Source organism: Sapajus apella, unplaced genomic scaffold (assembly GCF_009761245.1).
Source record: "Sapajus apella isolate SASKATOON/1434 unplaced genomic scaffold, GSC_monkey_1.0 scaffold40, whole genome shotgun sequence".
In the NCBI taxonomy this organism is placed as follows: domain Eukaryota; kingdom Metazoa; phylum Chordata; class Mammalia; order Primates; family Cebidae; genus Sapajus; species Sapajus apella.
The window spans coordinates 7995047-8010995 of record NW_022436980.1 but is presented as its reverse complement, the minus strand read 5'-3'; the positions used below and the strand labels follow the sequence as shown (position 1 = coordinate 8010995).

The 15949-nt window shown below is 38.8% G+C and overlaps 1 protein-coding gene across 3 annotated transcripts in view; it reads right to left on the bottom strand.

Annotated features, from left to right (window-relative positions):
* The window catches only part of CD200R1 (CD200 receptor 1), a 54735-nt gene extending 41335 nt beyond the window's left edge, over positions 1 to 13400 (bottom strand). The window contains exon 1 of one of the 3 annotated variants that reach the window (XM_032299092.1): positions 11805 to 13400. In XM_032299092.1, coding sequence (XP_032154983.1) covers positions 11805 to 11871 — 67 coding nt within the window. In that variant the 5' untranslated portion in view covers positions 11872 to 13400. The remainder of the gene's footprint in view (positions 1 to 11804) is intronic. The other 2 variants (XM_032299091.1, XM_032299090.1) reach the window with 2 other exon arrangements.
* Positions 13401 to 15949: the final 2549 nt, after the last annotated feature.

Sequence of the window (15949 nt, the reverse complement as noted above, 5' to 3'; positions counted from 1 at the left end):
ACTTAATCCTTACTGTCACCCCAGACAGGGATTATAGATAAAATCTCCAAATTTTATTATTAATTGGCAGCTGATTTTTTAAAAAACTACATGCATCCACTAAAGGTATCTGCAAGCCACATGTAGCCCATGAACTGCCAAACTGCAGTCTTTGATGTTAGAGAAGAGGCCAAAACTAGAGCCTTGAAAACATTGTTAATTAGGGATCTCTTGGCGGTATTACACTTAACAAAAACAATGAAGAAAAGTAGGAAGTAAATGCAGTGCCTTAAAGACAAATTACATGGTTTGGCTCTGTCCCCATCCAAATCTGATCTTGAATTCCCACATATTGTGGGAGGCACCCAGTAGGAGGTAATTGAATCATGGAAGCAGGTCTGTACCTTGTTGTTCTCATGATAGTGAATAAGTCTTACAAGATTTGATGGTTTTAAAAAAGGGGTTCCCCTGCACAAGCTCTCTTCTCTTGTCTGCTGCCATGTGAGATGTGCCTTTCATCTTCCACCATTATTGTGAGGCCTTCCCAGTCATATGGAACTGTAAGTCCATTAAACCTCTTTCTTTTGTAAATTGTCCAGTCTCGGGTATGTCTTTATCAGCAGTGTGAAAACAGACTAATACAGTAAATTGGTACCAGAAGAGTGTGGTGCTGCTGAAAAGATGCCCAAAAATGTGGAAGTGACTTTGGAACTGGGTAGCAGGCAGGTTGGAACGGTTTGGAGGGCCCAGGAGAAGACAGGAAAATGTGGGAAAGTTAGAAACTCCCTAGAGACTTGTTGAATGGCTTTGGCCAAAATGCTGATAATGATATGGACAATGAAATCCAGGTGGTCTCAAATGAAGATGAGGATCTTTTTGGGAACTGGAGCAGAGGTGACTTTTGCTATGTTTTAGCAAAGAGACTGGCAGCATTTTTCCCCCCTGCCCTAGAGATTTGTGGAATTTTGATCTTGAGAGACATGATTTAGGGTATCTGGTGGAAAAAAATTCTAAGCAGCAAAGTATTCAAGATGTGACTTGGGTGCTCTTAAAGGCATTCATTTTATAAGTGAAGCAGAGCATAAAAGCTTGGAAAATTTGCAACCTGACAGTGTGATAGAAAAGAAAATCCCATTTTCTGAGGAGAAATTCAAGCCAGCTGCAGAATTTACATAAGTAACAAGGAGCTGAACGTTAATCCCTAAGACAATGGGGAAAATGTGTCCAGGGGAAAATGTGTCCAGGGCATGTCAGAGGTCTTCACAGCAGCCCCTCCCATCAAGGCCTGGAGGCTTAGGAGAAAAAAAATGGTTTCATGGGCCAGGTCCGGGGTTCCCATGCTGTGTGCAGCATAGGGACTTGGTGCCCTGTGTCCCAGCTGCTCCAGCCATGGCTGAACGGGGCCAACATACAGCTCAGGCCATGGCTTCAGAGGGTGTAAGCCTCAAACTTTGGCAGCTTCCATATGGTATTGAGCCTGCCAGTACACAGAAGTCAAGAATTGGGGTTTGGGAACCTTAGCCTAGATTTCAAAGGCTGTATGGAAATGCCTGGATGTCCAGGCAGAAGTTTGCTGCAGGGGCAGGACTCTCATGGAGAACCTCTACTTGGAAGTGTGGAAGGGAAATGTGGGGTTGGAGTCCCCGCAAAGGGTTCCTATGGAGGCACTGCCTAGTGAAGCTGTGAGAAGAGGACCACAATTCTCCAGACCCCAGAATGGTAGATCCATTGACAGCCTGCACTGTGCCCCTGGAAAAGACACTCAACACCAGCCCATGAAAGCAGCCAGGAGGGAGCCTGTACCCTGCAAAGCCTCAGAGGCAGAGCTGCCCAAGACTATGGAAACCCATGTCTTTCATCAGCATGACGTGGATGTGAGACATGGAGTCAAAGGAGATCATTTTGAACCTTCAAGATTTGACTGCCCTGCTGGATTTTGGACTTGCATGGAGCCTGTAGCCCCTTTATTTCGGCCAATTTCTCCCATTTGGAATGACTGTATTTCCCAATGCCTGTACTCCCATTATATCTAGGAAGTAACTAACTTGCTTTTGATTTTACAGGATCATAGGTGGAGGAGTCTTCCCCTGATGAGACTTTAAACTGTGGACTTTTGAGTTAATACTAAAATGAGTTAAGTCTTTGGGGAACTGTTGGGAAGGCATGATTGGCTTTGAAATGTGAGGACATGAGATTTGGGAGGGTCCAGGGGAAGAATGATATGGTTTGGCTGTGTCCCCACCCAAATCTCATCTTAAATTCCCACATGTTGTGGGAGGGACCCAATGAGATGTATTTGAATCATGGGGGCAGGTCTTTCTTGTGCTGCTCTTGTGATAGAGAGTAAGTTTCATGAGATCTGATGGTTTTAAAACTGGGAGTTTCCCTGCACAAGCTCTCTTCTCTTGTCTTCTGCCACGTGAGATGTGCCTTTCACCTTCCACCATTATTGTGAGGTCTTCCCAACCACATGGAGCTGTAAGTCTATTAAACCTCTTTCTTTTGTAAATTTTCCAGTCTCAGGTATGTCTTTACCAGCAGCATGAAAACATACTACTTATACACCAAGTAAAGAGGAGGTTTCAAGACAGGAAGAATCAATATCAAATCATATGGAGAAAAGTCTTAAACTACGAATTAAGAAGCTTTTAGGTTTGGTAACAAGAAGGTCATCAGTGACCTTAAGATCTGAAAGAGAGTAAGTTTAACAAAGAAGTACAAGTGGAAACCAGATTGAAAGGGGCTGACCAGAGGTAATGGAGTCAACAAATGTGGATTTAGTCTTTCAAGAATGCTGACATTGAAAGAATGGGAGAAATGAGACTGGTTTTATCCTTTCATGTCAAACTTGAAAGAGAGACAGATGTGGCAATATCAGGAGATATGAGGGATCAAGAAAATATTTAACAGAGGAGAGCACAGCATGTTTGTAGACAGAAAGAGAGAGAGCCAGAAATTACAAGAATGAGGAAGCTAACTGGTCAACCAGGATCCCAGAGGTACTAGAAGGAAAGAGACAAAGAGAAGGTTTGCTTTTGAAAAGACTGATATTTCATCTCTGAGAGGGGAACCTTTTGGGTAAGAACTATTACAGACGCAAGAAACATTTTGACAGGTAGCTTGGTAGAACTCAAGGAATGACAGCTTGAATAAGACCAGGTTCCTGCTCTCAGAAACCTTTCCATCTGTGGACATTAAAGAAGTCCACACTGGAAAATGGTAAATCAGGAGATGAGCAGCTGTCTGCAAAGGAAACAAGGATAGTTGGGGTGATGAGAAAACTAGGAAAGACGTGGGGCAGTGCTCTGAACCCCACCTCCCATCAGAATACACTTGATCTAGACTTGTGAAAGTCTAGATCCCTATACACTGGAAAAGTCTGATTAAGCAGGTTTGAGCTCTATGGGCAATTTTAGGCTCTATAGGGATTCTGTCTGGCAACTACCTTTAAATCACTGGATTAGAACTATCCTAGGGAACAATTAAGGAAAAGACAATTAAAGATAAATAAGATAATTTTCTGAAGAATAAAAATAACTAGATTTTATTATTAGGGATCTGTAAACATTTACCATTTGGACATTTTTTTTCAAGAACTTATCAGCACCACAAAATGAATCATATAACCAGATATTCTCATATTAAGTAATGGATAAACCTTTAGGCAAAGGTAGCATTTCATGGTAAAGTAACAAAATGGCAGAGAAAAAGAAAAGAAATTACTAATCACCTTAAAACTACATGAACACATACTAGTTGGAAAAATATTTGTTCCAAATCACTGAGTTTTCTCAAATAATATCCTTTAAACACATTCAGGTTTCCCCTTTGTCTGTAGAAAAAAATTATTAGATGCTACTTCCTTTTCTAGCTAGGATCCCTTCTCCTTTCTTTGCTGTCTAACTTCTAGAATGAGTCGTCTGTGCCCACAGCTTCAATTTCCTTCCCACCCACTCCCTCCTCAATACCAGCAATCTTGCTGCTCCCACGTCCATCTACTCAAACTGCAATTTTCAAGGTCACCAGCCCTTTTATAGTCAAGCTTTTGGCCTGTTTTTAGTTCTGGCGTCCCTAAGTTGCTTGGTGGATTTTGATACAATTAACCACTATCCTCTCCTTCTAAAACCCCTTTCCTAGCCTTCCCACTACACCCATGCATTCCTTCTCTGTCTCCTTCCCCATCTTCACTGCCTCCTCACATATCTATTCTGCAATCTGTCTTTCTCCTTGAGCATCATAATGTCAGTATTCACAAAAGTCTCAGCTGCTCTTTCTCTTTACACTTTTCTCCTCTTGCTCCTCAACCTCTTGAACTTCAACTAGATCTCTACACAGGTGATTTCCTCTTGTTTTCAGCACTCCAGTCATAGTTTAGCTCCCTCTGTCGTTCATCCGGCCTGTTTGACCAGCCTGGAATGTTCATCCCTCCACTCTTCTTACCTCGCTGTTTTTGTTCCTCTTCATCTTAAACATCACTTCCTTGGAAAAGCCTAACTTGACCCTCAAACCAGATTAGACTCACCAATTACACATTTCTATGTCACTCTATATTTATCCTTATGTACTTGCACATTATTTAATTATTTGCAGTAATTAATTTAATACCTATTTTCCCCATCAGATTTAAGCTCCATGAGAGCAGGACCTATGTCTGTCTTGATCAAGTGTCCACAGACATGAAGCACAGTGACTGATAAATGACAGACTCTCAATTACTGAATGACAGAGTAACCCACCCATATTTTAGCTTTGACTTATTTTTCCTAAACAAGAAACTCAAACATTTAGCTGAAATATTTCCCCACTTGAATGCTTGCTGTCATTTCAAGTGTATGACATCTAAAAGCCATAGATTTTTCTCCCACACACTTGCCCCATCCCTTTCCCCTCTAATTTTTGTACTGTGAAGGTGTTCGAAACTCAGCTCATACCCTAGAAAGCTGTGTGATATTATTATCAATCCCGTGTACACACCTGGGCTTTATTTGCCCCATGTATAAAATGAAAGATTTTTAACTTGAAGGTTTCTAAAGTCCTTCCTTCCTGAGGGCTTTATACTTCTTAATATTGTCATACACCTCTTTCATTTCACAAATGAGGAAATTACTGTCAAAAGAAGTTAAGCAATTTCTAAAGATGAAACAGCTATGGTTAGAGTTACATAACTGATCTTTAGACCCAACACAGAGTTATATTAGTATTTAGAAATTGGTATCTATTGGTATCTAAATTAGTATCTAGAAATTTTACTAGAAATTGTGGAAAAGAAGAATGAAATTTTATTGAGAAAAGTGAAATGTACCAAAACATTCAATGCATGGGGAAAATTTAGAAAGCAAAAAGGCATAATATATTCAATCTTAACATCCAAGACAATATAACCACTAAGTCAATATTAGTTGTAAAAATACAATAATATTTTAAAATATGTAGATGAAGAAAGTTTCACTTCTTTATGAGCCAGTGAGTTTCCACAGATAGGAACTATAAATTGTGGGAAAAATATAAAAACAACTACCTGAGGCCACTGGAAAGTGGAGGAAGCAGAAAAATTCTTGGAGGGTGTCAATGCTTGAAAAAACACAATGGCTCAGGATTGTGGGTGTAGGTTCCATTTTTTTATGTAGTTTCCCATTATTTCCCCATTTTTACTGATGTTAGTCCCAGGAAGGGCTGCAGTGGATACCACATTAGGCAGCTAAAACTCTAACAGAAAACCCACAGTTTTCTGAAGAACCAGAGGGCAGATTTTAAGGCAACCTTACTCTCTGAAAAGCAGCGGAGTCAAAGTAAAAGAGTTCCAAATTCTGCACACACTCTACCCATATCTCTGCTGACTCGAAAGCACACATTGCAGGTCACGGTCAAAGCAGATTAGCTAACAGTAAAAGAACTGGTATTTGAGATGCTGTCCAAGAGGTAGAATTTGCAGTTTGAGTCCAACCAAGTATTATCAACACTGCACCGTAACAGAATCTGTGCAACATTCAAAACCCAAATAAAACTATTTAATTTACAAAGAACCAAGGAAATGTGGCCCATTCTTAGGAGAAAATACATTAAGAGAGACCAACAACTTCAAGTTGACCCAGATATTAGAATTCTCAGACAAGAGTCTTAAAGCAACATTCAGCTATGCTTGGTGACATAAAGAAAAATATACTTACAATGAATGAATGAAAACAAAGAAAAATCTCAGCAGAGAAAAAAAAATTTTTAACAAATAAATGGAAATCTTAAAATTGAAAAATATAATATCTAAAATAATATATTCACTAGGGCTTTACAGAAGAATGGAGAGGAGAGAGGAAATTGTAATCATGAGTAAACTTGAATATATAGTAATAGAAATTATTCAATCAAAAGAACAGAAAGACAAGATATTGGGGAAAATACCTATAAAAGGAGACCTAAGAACTAAGAGAACTCCTCACTAGCAGACCTATACTACTAGAAACAATAACAGAAGTTATTTTGGGATGAAAGAAAATAATACCAGGTAGAAACTTGGAAATTCAAGAAAGAATTAAGAGTATTACAAATGGCAACTACAGTGGACATAGTATGTGCCACCAACAATTTCTTTTGACTTTTTGTTCTTGCCACTGGGATCACTGTCAACAGACAGTCTTCAGTTTTCAGCCTCTCCAGGGATGACGTCAGCTACTTTGACCAAAGTCAGACCCTTCCCAGGGGAGCCCAATCCAATAACTGATTTAGATGGAGGTATAAAGGACCACCATTTTTATTCAATGCATGGCCTCTCTAAGGCCACTTTAGCTCCTGAGCTCCCTGTGGGATAAAGTGAGGGTGTCGATTGGTTTAGATTGCAGGTAGACTTCTCCCTCTGCTCAAAAGCATCTGTACACAAAACTCTATCTGAGAGTTTAATTTCCAAGAGAACCTGCAACAGCATCAATAACTCAAAGTAGCAGAGATTTTTAAACAAAAGTATTTCTTTAAAAGTGGAAAAACTGGCCAGGTACAGTGACTCATGCCTGTAATCCCAACAGTTTGAGAGGCCAAGGCAGGAGGATCGCTTGAGCCCAGGAGTTCAAGACCAGCCTGGGCAACGTGGCGACACCTTGTCTCTACAAAAAATACAAAAAACATTAGCCTAGCATGATGGTACACACCTGTAGTCCCAGCTACTTGGGAGCCTAAAACAAGAGGATCACCTGAGCCTTGGAGGTCAAGGCTGCAGTAAGCCATGACTGCAGCACTGCATTCCAGCCCGGGAGATAGATAGAGTGAGATCCTGTCTCAGAAAAGAAATGGAAAAACTTTCAGCCCTGCTTTAATCCTGGAACTTTTTGATATTGCTTGCCTTAAATACAAATTGTATTTTGGTTTTAGAATGGGGTCTAAGCATACAAATTCTAGCTAGAAAATCTCAGAAGTTGTTTGCTTAGTGTTAATGCATGAATAATGTCATTTCTTCCTGGGGAAAAAAGAGCTGATTGTGACTATGTCTATTATATGAATTATATAAATCAGTGATATTTGTTACTATTAATATTATTTTAAAAGTAATGATTGTTGACTTGATTCTTAGGGGCTACTAGCATCACACAGTCCAAAGATATTTTATAACCACAGATCTCCCAAATCCCAGTCAGGAATTGACAAAGGAACGTGAGTAATAATAAGGGAGGAGAGGCAAAAATATGTCAATGGCTACTACATTTTAATCAATGTACAGGTTAATTTTTCAGATATAACAAAATTAAACAACTACTGGGTCATTTTATTAACTAAATACCATTAACTGAAATATTCATGATCTTATTGGGAGGAAATTTATCTTCTATAAACTCTCTCATTTGTTCCCATTACCTTATTGCCATCCTCAACCTACTAGAATCCCTATATCTAATGTCTCCTCTTAACCCTAAATTTCAGAAGAGTATCTTCTCCTATTTGATGTTAAGCACTCAATTGGCATTCCATATTGGCTCCCTTCCTGTCTCTTCTCAGATCTTCCTATCTTTCGTAGACTAGAAAGAGATAAGTATGGTTCTCAGAGCCCATATCCAAATATCTCTAGTGCTTATTCTATTCTTTTTGTCTCTATATTTATTCTGTTCATGGAATGGATCATCTACTTCACGAATGATTCACAAACACTAGAATTTTCTCTACAGTCATCCCTCAGTGTCTTTGGGAGATTAGTTCTAGGACCCCCAGAGATAGCAAAATTCAAGGAAGCTCGAGTCCCTAATGTAAAATGATGTGGTGTTTGCATATAACCTATGCACAATGTCTCATATACTTTCAATCATCTCTAGATTGCTTATAATACCTAATACAATGTAAACGGTATATAAACAGCTCTTACACTGAATTATTCAGGAAATGACAAGAACAAATCTGTACATGTTCAGTACTAATGAAATCATCTACTTTTTCTCCTTATATTTTCAATCTGAAATTGGTTGAATCCAGGGATGCAATACAGAGGGCTGACTGTATTTCCAAGTATCTGTAGGAATTTTCATCCTACTTGTCCTCGCATCCTATACTGAACTTAACATCTTCCTCCACAAGGAAGCTCCCTTCTCAGTCACATATATATCTCAGTGGCATCACAGAACTTTTACAAATGAGAACCCTAGCGTAGCTCTTGACTCATGTTTCAAAATAAATATTTAATCTAGTGCCACTACCACTCAATGGAACACTGTTACCACATCCAAAAATGCTACTTGATTATATAATTTTGCCGTTCACCAAAAAGCAAGTGGTTCCTCATTGTCTACTGACCAATACCCAGGTTTTTTTACTTAGCTATTAAGGACCCCAAAAATCCAGCCCTATTTCCTGTTGTCATTTAACACATAATTGCTGTTCCTGCAAGCTACAGTTCTTTCTCTCTCTGAAGCACCTTGCATTTATACATGCTACATGTCCTATCTTTCCAGTTCCTTTCTCTACCTTTCCTGTTTATCCAAACCTGACATTCAAAGCCTACCTCAAGACCCATCCCCATAAAGCCTTCAACAACTCCAACCCACTGTAATATCTCCCTCCTTTAGATTTGTACTAGTTTCATACACAAGTTCAAGATTTACTGACTTTAAGTGTTCACCAACTGTTTTACCGTTCTCTTTCTAATTTAGATGGCTAATAACTTTTAGCCACTATTCTACACACACACACATATACCCATTAATAAGGACTTTTAATTTATTTATTAATTGCTTAAACATGAACACTTAGAGAAAAACACACCTATAAATTATTATAATATGTAAATTCACAAATATCACAAACTAGAAAAGGAAGATAGAGCTAAAATTATTAATAAGGACAAACCCTTCTTTTGCACAATTGTTTTTAATTTTTTTCCATTGTTTGCAAATCTACCAAAGCTACTTTAGAGCCCTGTCTTGATTTTTATCTCCTCTTCTTGTTACTGCCTGTCCTCTAGTGGAAGATAACAATAAATGAATAAAAATTAGCCCAAAGAAGGAAAGAAGTAGAGGGTTCCTTTTTAGTTACTCATAATCACCAAACAGTAACTTTTACAAAAGATAGAATAATTTTAAATGGAACAGAAAAATACAATTTGAACATAGACACACAAAATCTAGAAGACGATAGGGCTAAAAGAAGGAGGCAGAAGTGGCACAGGATATGAGGAGTGCCAGGAAAGGGGACCAGGTAGAAGCTTGGGAATATTGCTCTGACAGGCACGATTTAGGTTGCTTTTATTTTTCCCCTCAGGTTTTTCCGGATAAATCTTGTCTACTAACTACCATGCTGCTTGAAGTTACAAGCAAATAAGTAAACAAAAAGAAAATAGGGAAGCCAAATGAATACTGTACTATGTTTTACATTTAATTCATTAGCTCCCTTGCTCCTTTATTAATTTATCTTGTACAAAGCGAGTTCTGTTTGGCAGTATTAATAACGGAGCAGTTTTAGCAATAAAGGCATAAAGTCATTTCCCCAAGTGATATGCTTCATGGTAAACCTATCACAATGAATCACTGCATGTAAACTAATATGCTTTTTTATATCTTGATTTTAAACATTTAATAACTTGATAGTAACATAAGCATAGACTTCATAGATCTGATATATGCAGTGTTTCCTAGTTGTGTTCAGAAATAGTTTTAAAATGTAAACCTTGCAGCCTTTAAAATTGAAAATTATAAATTATGTTTTAATGTTTTTTTTTTTCCTTTTCCCAAAAGTAACAGTACAATTTGACATAAACAGCTCCTTGCCTATCTGGCTTTCCCAGCCAAGCTGGGTCCTGCACAAGTTTCTATAAGAGTTTTCTACAACAAGATCTCAACTACTGAAGATTCAAATGACTTGACTTTTTTTTAGGTAAATAACAGTCTATTAAGACTAAAACTAAGTATTGTCTTGACTTTTTTCACTGGTGCCCTTCAGCGAAAGGCACAGTGGTTAAATAATGAGGAAAACTGCCTACTCAAATGTTTAGTGGTGCTTACTGATGTATGTATATCATTACTGATTGTGATTCTGCCATATTCTAGTCATATCTAACCTTGGGAAAATCATCTCACCTCTCTACGCCTCCATTTCTACCTTTGTAAAATGGAGAGGTGTCTTCCATGTCTACTTCACTGGGTTGCTGTGCAGATCAAAGGAGAAAAAGTATGTGAAAATTCTTGATAGGAACGTACAGTCATAGAGTAGTTATTTTGCATGGTGCTTGCTCGTAAGATTAACATGTTGAGAGCAGATTTTTTGCTGGAAGACAAGCAGCATTTTAAAGTCATTCAGAAATGAGGAAAAAAATACCTTTTCTTCTTTCAATTATCAAATTATAACATTTAAAACCAACTACACTCTTCCCTTGCAGCTGCTCCATCTACTAAAAGTGAAACCTGAAAACTCCCTCCCACACCAACTCCTACCAACCTTCTACAGTGAAACCAGGACACCCCCACGTTCTGTATAACTTCTGTAGGAACCTAGATGTTGAGGAGTGTGTTCTCTAACACATAGTGTCTCTTACAGCCCACACATCTTGAAGATAAATACAGACATACATCACAGATGTGCCACTGTAACTGTTATATTTTTTGAAGCGCCTTATCATTGAAAGTGACAGAGAGCAATAAACTGTCCTAATCTATGCTACTGGCAATGTGGACCTAAATGAGTTAGGGTTCTTATTTAAAATAAAAAAAAAAATTCTTAAGAGAGAAGAGGCTGGGTGCAGTGGCTCATGCCTGTAATCCCAGTGCTTTGAGAGTCTGAGGTGGGAGAATCACTTGAATCTAGGAGCTGACGATCAGCTTGGACAACATAGCAAGACTCCATCTCTATCAAAAAATTTTAAAATTAGCCAAGCATAACGGCACACATCAGTAGTCCTAGACACTCTTGAGGCTGAGTGGGCGGACTGCTTGAGCCCTGGAGTTACAGGCTGCAGTGAGTTATGATGCACTACTGCACTCCAGCCTGGGCAGCAGAGCAAGACCCTGTCTAAGAAAAGGGGATGGGGGCGAGAATAAGATAAAGAGAACCTAAGTGACTTTGATTGCTGCTGGTGTGTATTTGATGTATCCTACCTCGTTGGAAAAACAGGAGGAAATAAGGAAGTGGGCAGTAAGACAAATTATAGAGATGTGTGTATTACAGTTGGATACAAAGTAAAATAAGTAAGACACGTGAAAAAATGATGGTAAAGTAAATTAGATACAGGAGTAACCCGCATTTAGCAACCCTCTATATCTATTATTGCAATTGATTTGCATTTCCCCAGAAGAAAGACAAAAAAAAACTCAGGAAGAGCTGAAACCAGGTTTCTCAACATTCTCCCAAAGAGAATTCGAACTTACCAGTCACTAAGAAGACAGTCAAAATCAACAGTAGCCCTAGGTTAGCAGTTCTCCAAGGACAGAGCATTTCTGTTTTCTCTCTTTCTGCCCTTCACTCAGTAATTTTCCTCCACACAGGTACAGAAAGAGCTGTGAGCATGGTGAGACCCTTTCTGGTCAACTTCTCCGTACAGAATCCTCTTAGCCCATCAAACAGCGCGGCACTCCCTTCCTTCTAGCTCCCTCCTTCACGTCTATGTGGTTTAGCCTGATTAGTAACTTGGAAGAACAGAGGCTTTTCTCTGGAACTTGACACAGCAATAGATTTCCTGTATGAAGCCCTGAAGCAAAGACGGAGGAAGCAGATTGATTGAGTTCTCTCTCAGCTCATTGGTTCTCTTCTCACTTCTGCTGTACACAGATAAACTTTACAGCAAGGCATTGAACATGTCCAAAATAAACAGATTTGTCTAAACTTACACTAAAAAGTAAAACAGAATATTTATTTATTTTGGCCCATCCTTGTAAATTTTCCAATCATGATAACTTTTAGAGGTTTCCCCCGGTTGAAGAGCATTATGGCCTTAGTATTCAAGTCTAGATTATAATAGTTTTCCTTGAAAATTCTCGTATGAAATTACTGTCTATAATGGAAGTCAACGCACAACTCTGTAAGCATCATAAGTGTATTAGTTTCCTATTGCTACTGTAATAAATTACCGCAAACTCACTGGCTCAAGACAATATAACATTTATCATTCAGTTCCGAAGATCAGAAGTCTGAAATGGATCTTAGGAGACTAAAATCAAGGTGCTGGCAGGGCTGCACTCCAGCTGGAGGCTCGGGCAGAGTTTGTTCTCTGCCTTTTCCAGCAACTAGAGAATGCCTGCATTTCTTGGCTTGTAGCAACATCGTTCCGACCTCTGGTCCACGGTTACATCTCCCTCTCTGACTGTGACCCTTCTACTTCCCTTTTAAAAGACCTTGTGATTATTTTTGGTCCACCCAAATAATCTAACATGATCTCCTAATCCCAAGATCTTTAATTGAAACACACCTGCAAAGTCCTTTTTGCCACCCAAGGTAACATATTCACGGGTTTCAGTAATTAGGATGAAGGTATCTTGTTAGGGGTGAGTGAGGGCATTCTATTTATCAGAATTCAACACTTATTGCCAGTCACTTTCACCTTTGAAGAGTTAGGCTGATCATTTTAACCAAATTAGAAATAATTACCCATCTTTTAGTTGCTACACATCCGGAATTCAGACTCTCCTCCTCAAAAAAAAAAAAAAAAACCCTCTTCCTTAAGGTGGCTAGTTCCTATGCTTTTAAGTTATGTTTGAGAGTTGGGGAAATCCTCTATGTGCTAAGAATTTTCTACACCAAGGCAAAACTGTACAGGAAGGGGAAGAAAACATTGCAAACAGGAAAAAGATTAAACAGCCTGCATTTTTTTCTGTTAGCAGTTTTATCTTCCTTCTTGCCAAACATTATAAATATTCCCCCTTTCCCCTTCTGAAGCTTTTTTTTCAAGTTAATTAATTTGATGAAGACAGTGAAATCAAGTCCTTGAGGGCATGGGACACGACAGTATGAGCTATGACAATGGGGAGACCATAATAAAAACATCTTTGCTTCTGTCTAATGTTTCACCAGGTGTCCGGAAATTAGTGAGAGTACATCATTTAAAATATGGGTAACATTCTGGTTTTCTACCACATAGAAGTTAAAGTTGGCTGGGAGCAGTCGTTCATGCCTGTAATCCTAGCACTTTGGGAGGCTGAGGCAGGCAGATTACCTGAGCTCAGGAGGTCGAGACCAGTCTGGGCAACATGACAAAACTCCAAACTCCATCTCTACTTAAAAAAAAAATGTGTGTGTGTATATATATATATATGGCCAAAAAAGAAATTAGCCAGGTATGATGGCACTCATCTGTAGTCCCAGCTACTCGGGAGGCTGAAGCATGAGAATCGCTTGAACCCAGGAGGCAGAGGTTGCATTGAGTAGAGAGAAATTAAAATTAAAATTCACACTGGTTTAGGATACAGATAGGCATTGGGTTAAGTCTCTGTTGCGCAATTACTAGTCCAGTGATACTGGGAAAGTTTCTTACTCAAGTCTGTATCTGTTTACATTATATTGATATGAGCTTTTTCTCATGTCATCAAAAATTCTTGGAGATCATTTATTTTAATGTCTGCTCAATGACACAGCCAAAGCTAAACCACAGGAGGGCTAAATGGCCTAAGGCCTCAAAGCAACTTGTTGGCACAGCTGGGAATAAAATGTGCTATATTTTCTAGCCCTGTGTTCTTTTCACTCAACTCCTCTGCTTTGAAATTTCATGCAACAACTTTCATAGACACACTCCCAAGCACTCACCTGAGGTCAGATCAAAATCTGCAATCAGCAGTTTAAGAATCAAGTGATGGGTATCAAAAGCCATAACATTTGCAAAATAGATTTGACAGGATGAAAGGTTCTCTCCCTGGTCCTTCATCCTCTCCACCCACAAATCCCATTCTTATAACCACTCAACTCCCACCTTCCACCCTTTATGGAGGGTGGATGTTTAAAACAATAAAGGCACTAAAAGTTTGTTAACATAATCATCCACCAAAGACATGCCACGAAAGTCAGTATAAGAGAAAGATGTGTGTGTCTGGTAATGCACTGCTCTAAAAACTCTAAAGGCCACAAATTCTCCCTGGTTGGGCCCCTTGGGCACAGGACCCAGGAAGCAAGGCAAAAGAGTGAAAAAGGATGAAGAAACAGCTGTCGTTTATGCCAGAAACCCAAACCTTTTACTCCACCAGTCTTCCAGGTCTCCTTCAATAATACCAGTTACAAATCAGAGCATACGAGAGGCAAACAGAACAATATAATGCCAATGAATGCTGTAGTAGCCAAAACAAAAAGACATAGAAGATAGAAGCTTTAGTAAGTTAGAACTATTTTAGGCCATAATTCCCCCAAACCAACACAGTTGGTTTACTCAATTTATCAATTGCTAAACTGAAAATTGATTTAGGTAGCTATAAATGCTGTTGAAGTAAACTTCTTCCAATCAGGGGTATTTCTTTCTCTCCAATGTCAGATTCAGACTTAGCCACAACTGAAATCATTTAAGATGAAATGGTGCAGTCTTGCCCTTTCATTCCTCCCAGTTATGTGGAAGCTTTGCATGGCTCTTGAATACTCATGGCAAAGACTTCGTGGACTTTTATTTCTGACTTCTTGTTCCCTGGACCCTTTGTTCCCCAGACCCTTTTTTCCCCAGTACCATTGCCTACCATTCACCTCCTGTATTGGAGTCTTAACTGCCTAGAACTTCAGCACCTGCCTGCCCCTCCTACCATAGCTGAATTTTCTGGATGTGTGTCCTTGCAAAATGGGACAATAACTACTTCCCTTTTCATTGTTACTTTTGGTGAACTCTCTGGCTTAGACATCTGACCTGACTTACCCTTCTCTACACATGCATCTGTGCCCCCTACACACACACACACACACACACACACACACTCTCACACAAATGTACTAGCTAAACACTTAGTCCTAATTCCCTCAATCTACCCTGTCCTGCTGCTAGCCAAGTACTAACATACCAGTTTCACAGAGGTATAAAGAACAGTACCTAATAGTCTAAAGAATTTCAAGGGACTCAAACTCTACAACACTCCACTCTTTTCTTTACTTCCTCTCTGCTCCCATGTACAATAACAAGAGATTTTAATCAATGAATTACCACGGAGATGCTATAATTCAACATAAAATTGCATAAAAAGACTTCTTTCCTGGCCATATTTCATTTTCTATTTTCCAGTTCACCTCTCTGTAACCTTCATTGACTCACGCTCTCAAGACGTGTCTGAAATCCTGTATCTTCCTCCCTGGGCAATCATTAAGTGGACTAAACGGTAACTTAAAAGAGCCTCACAAAATGCATATTTCTGTTTTTATACCTTCCATTATATTGATTTTTCTTGAAAATTTTTACTCTAATATATAGTTGATCTATGTCACATGCATGAAAATTCTTAAAAAGTTAGAAAAAACATGTTGCATTGCAATTAATGATTACTTTTTATTATAATTTTATAGATTATACAAAAAGGAAAATTGAGAAATAGTTATTTGAAAATTAAGTGTGGGTAGT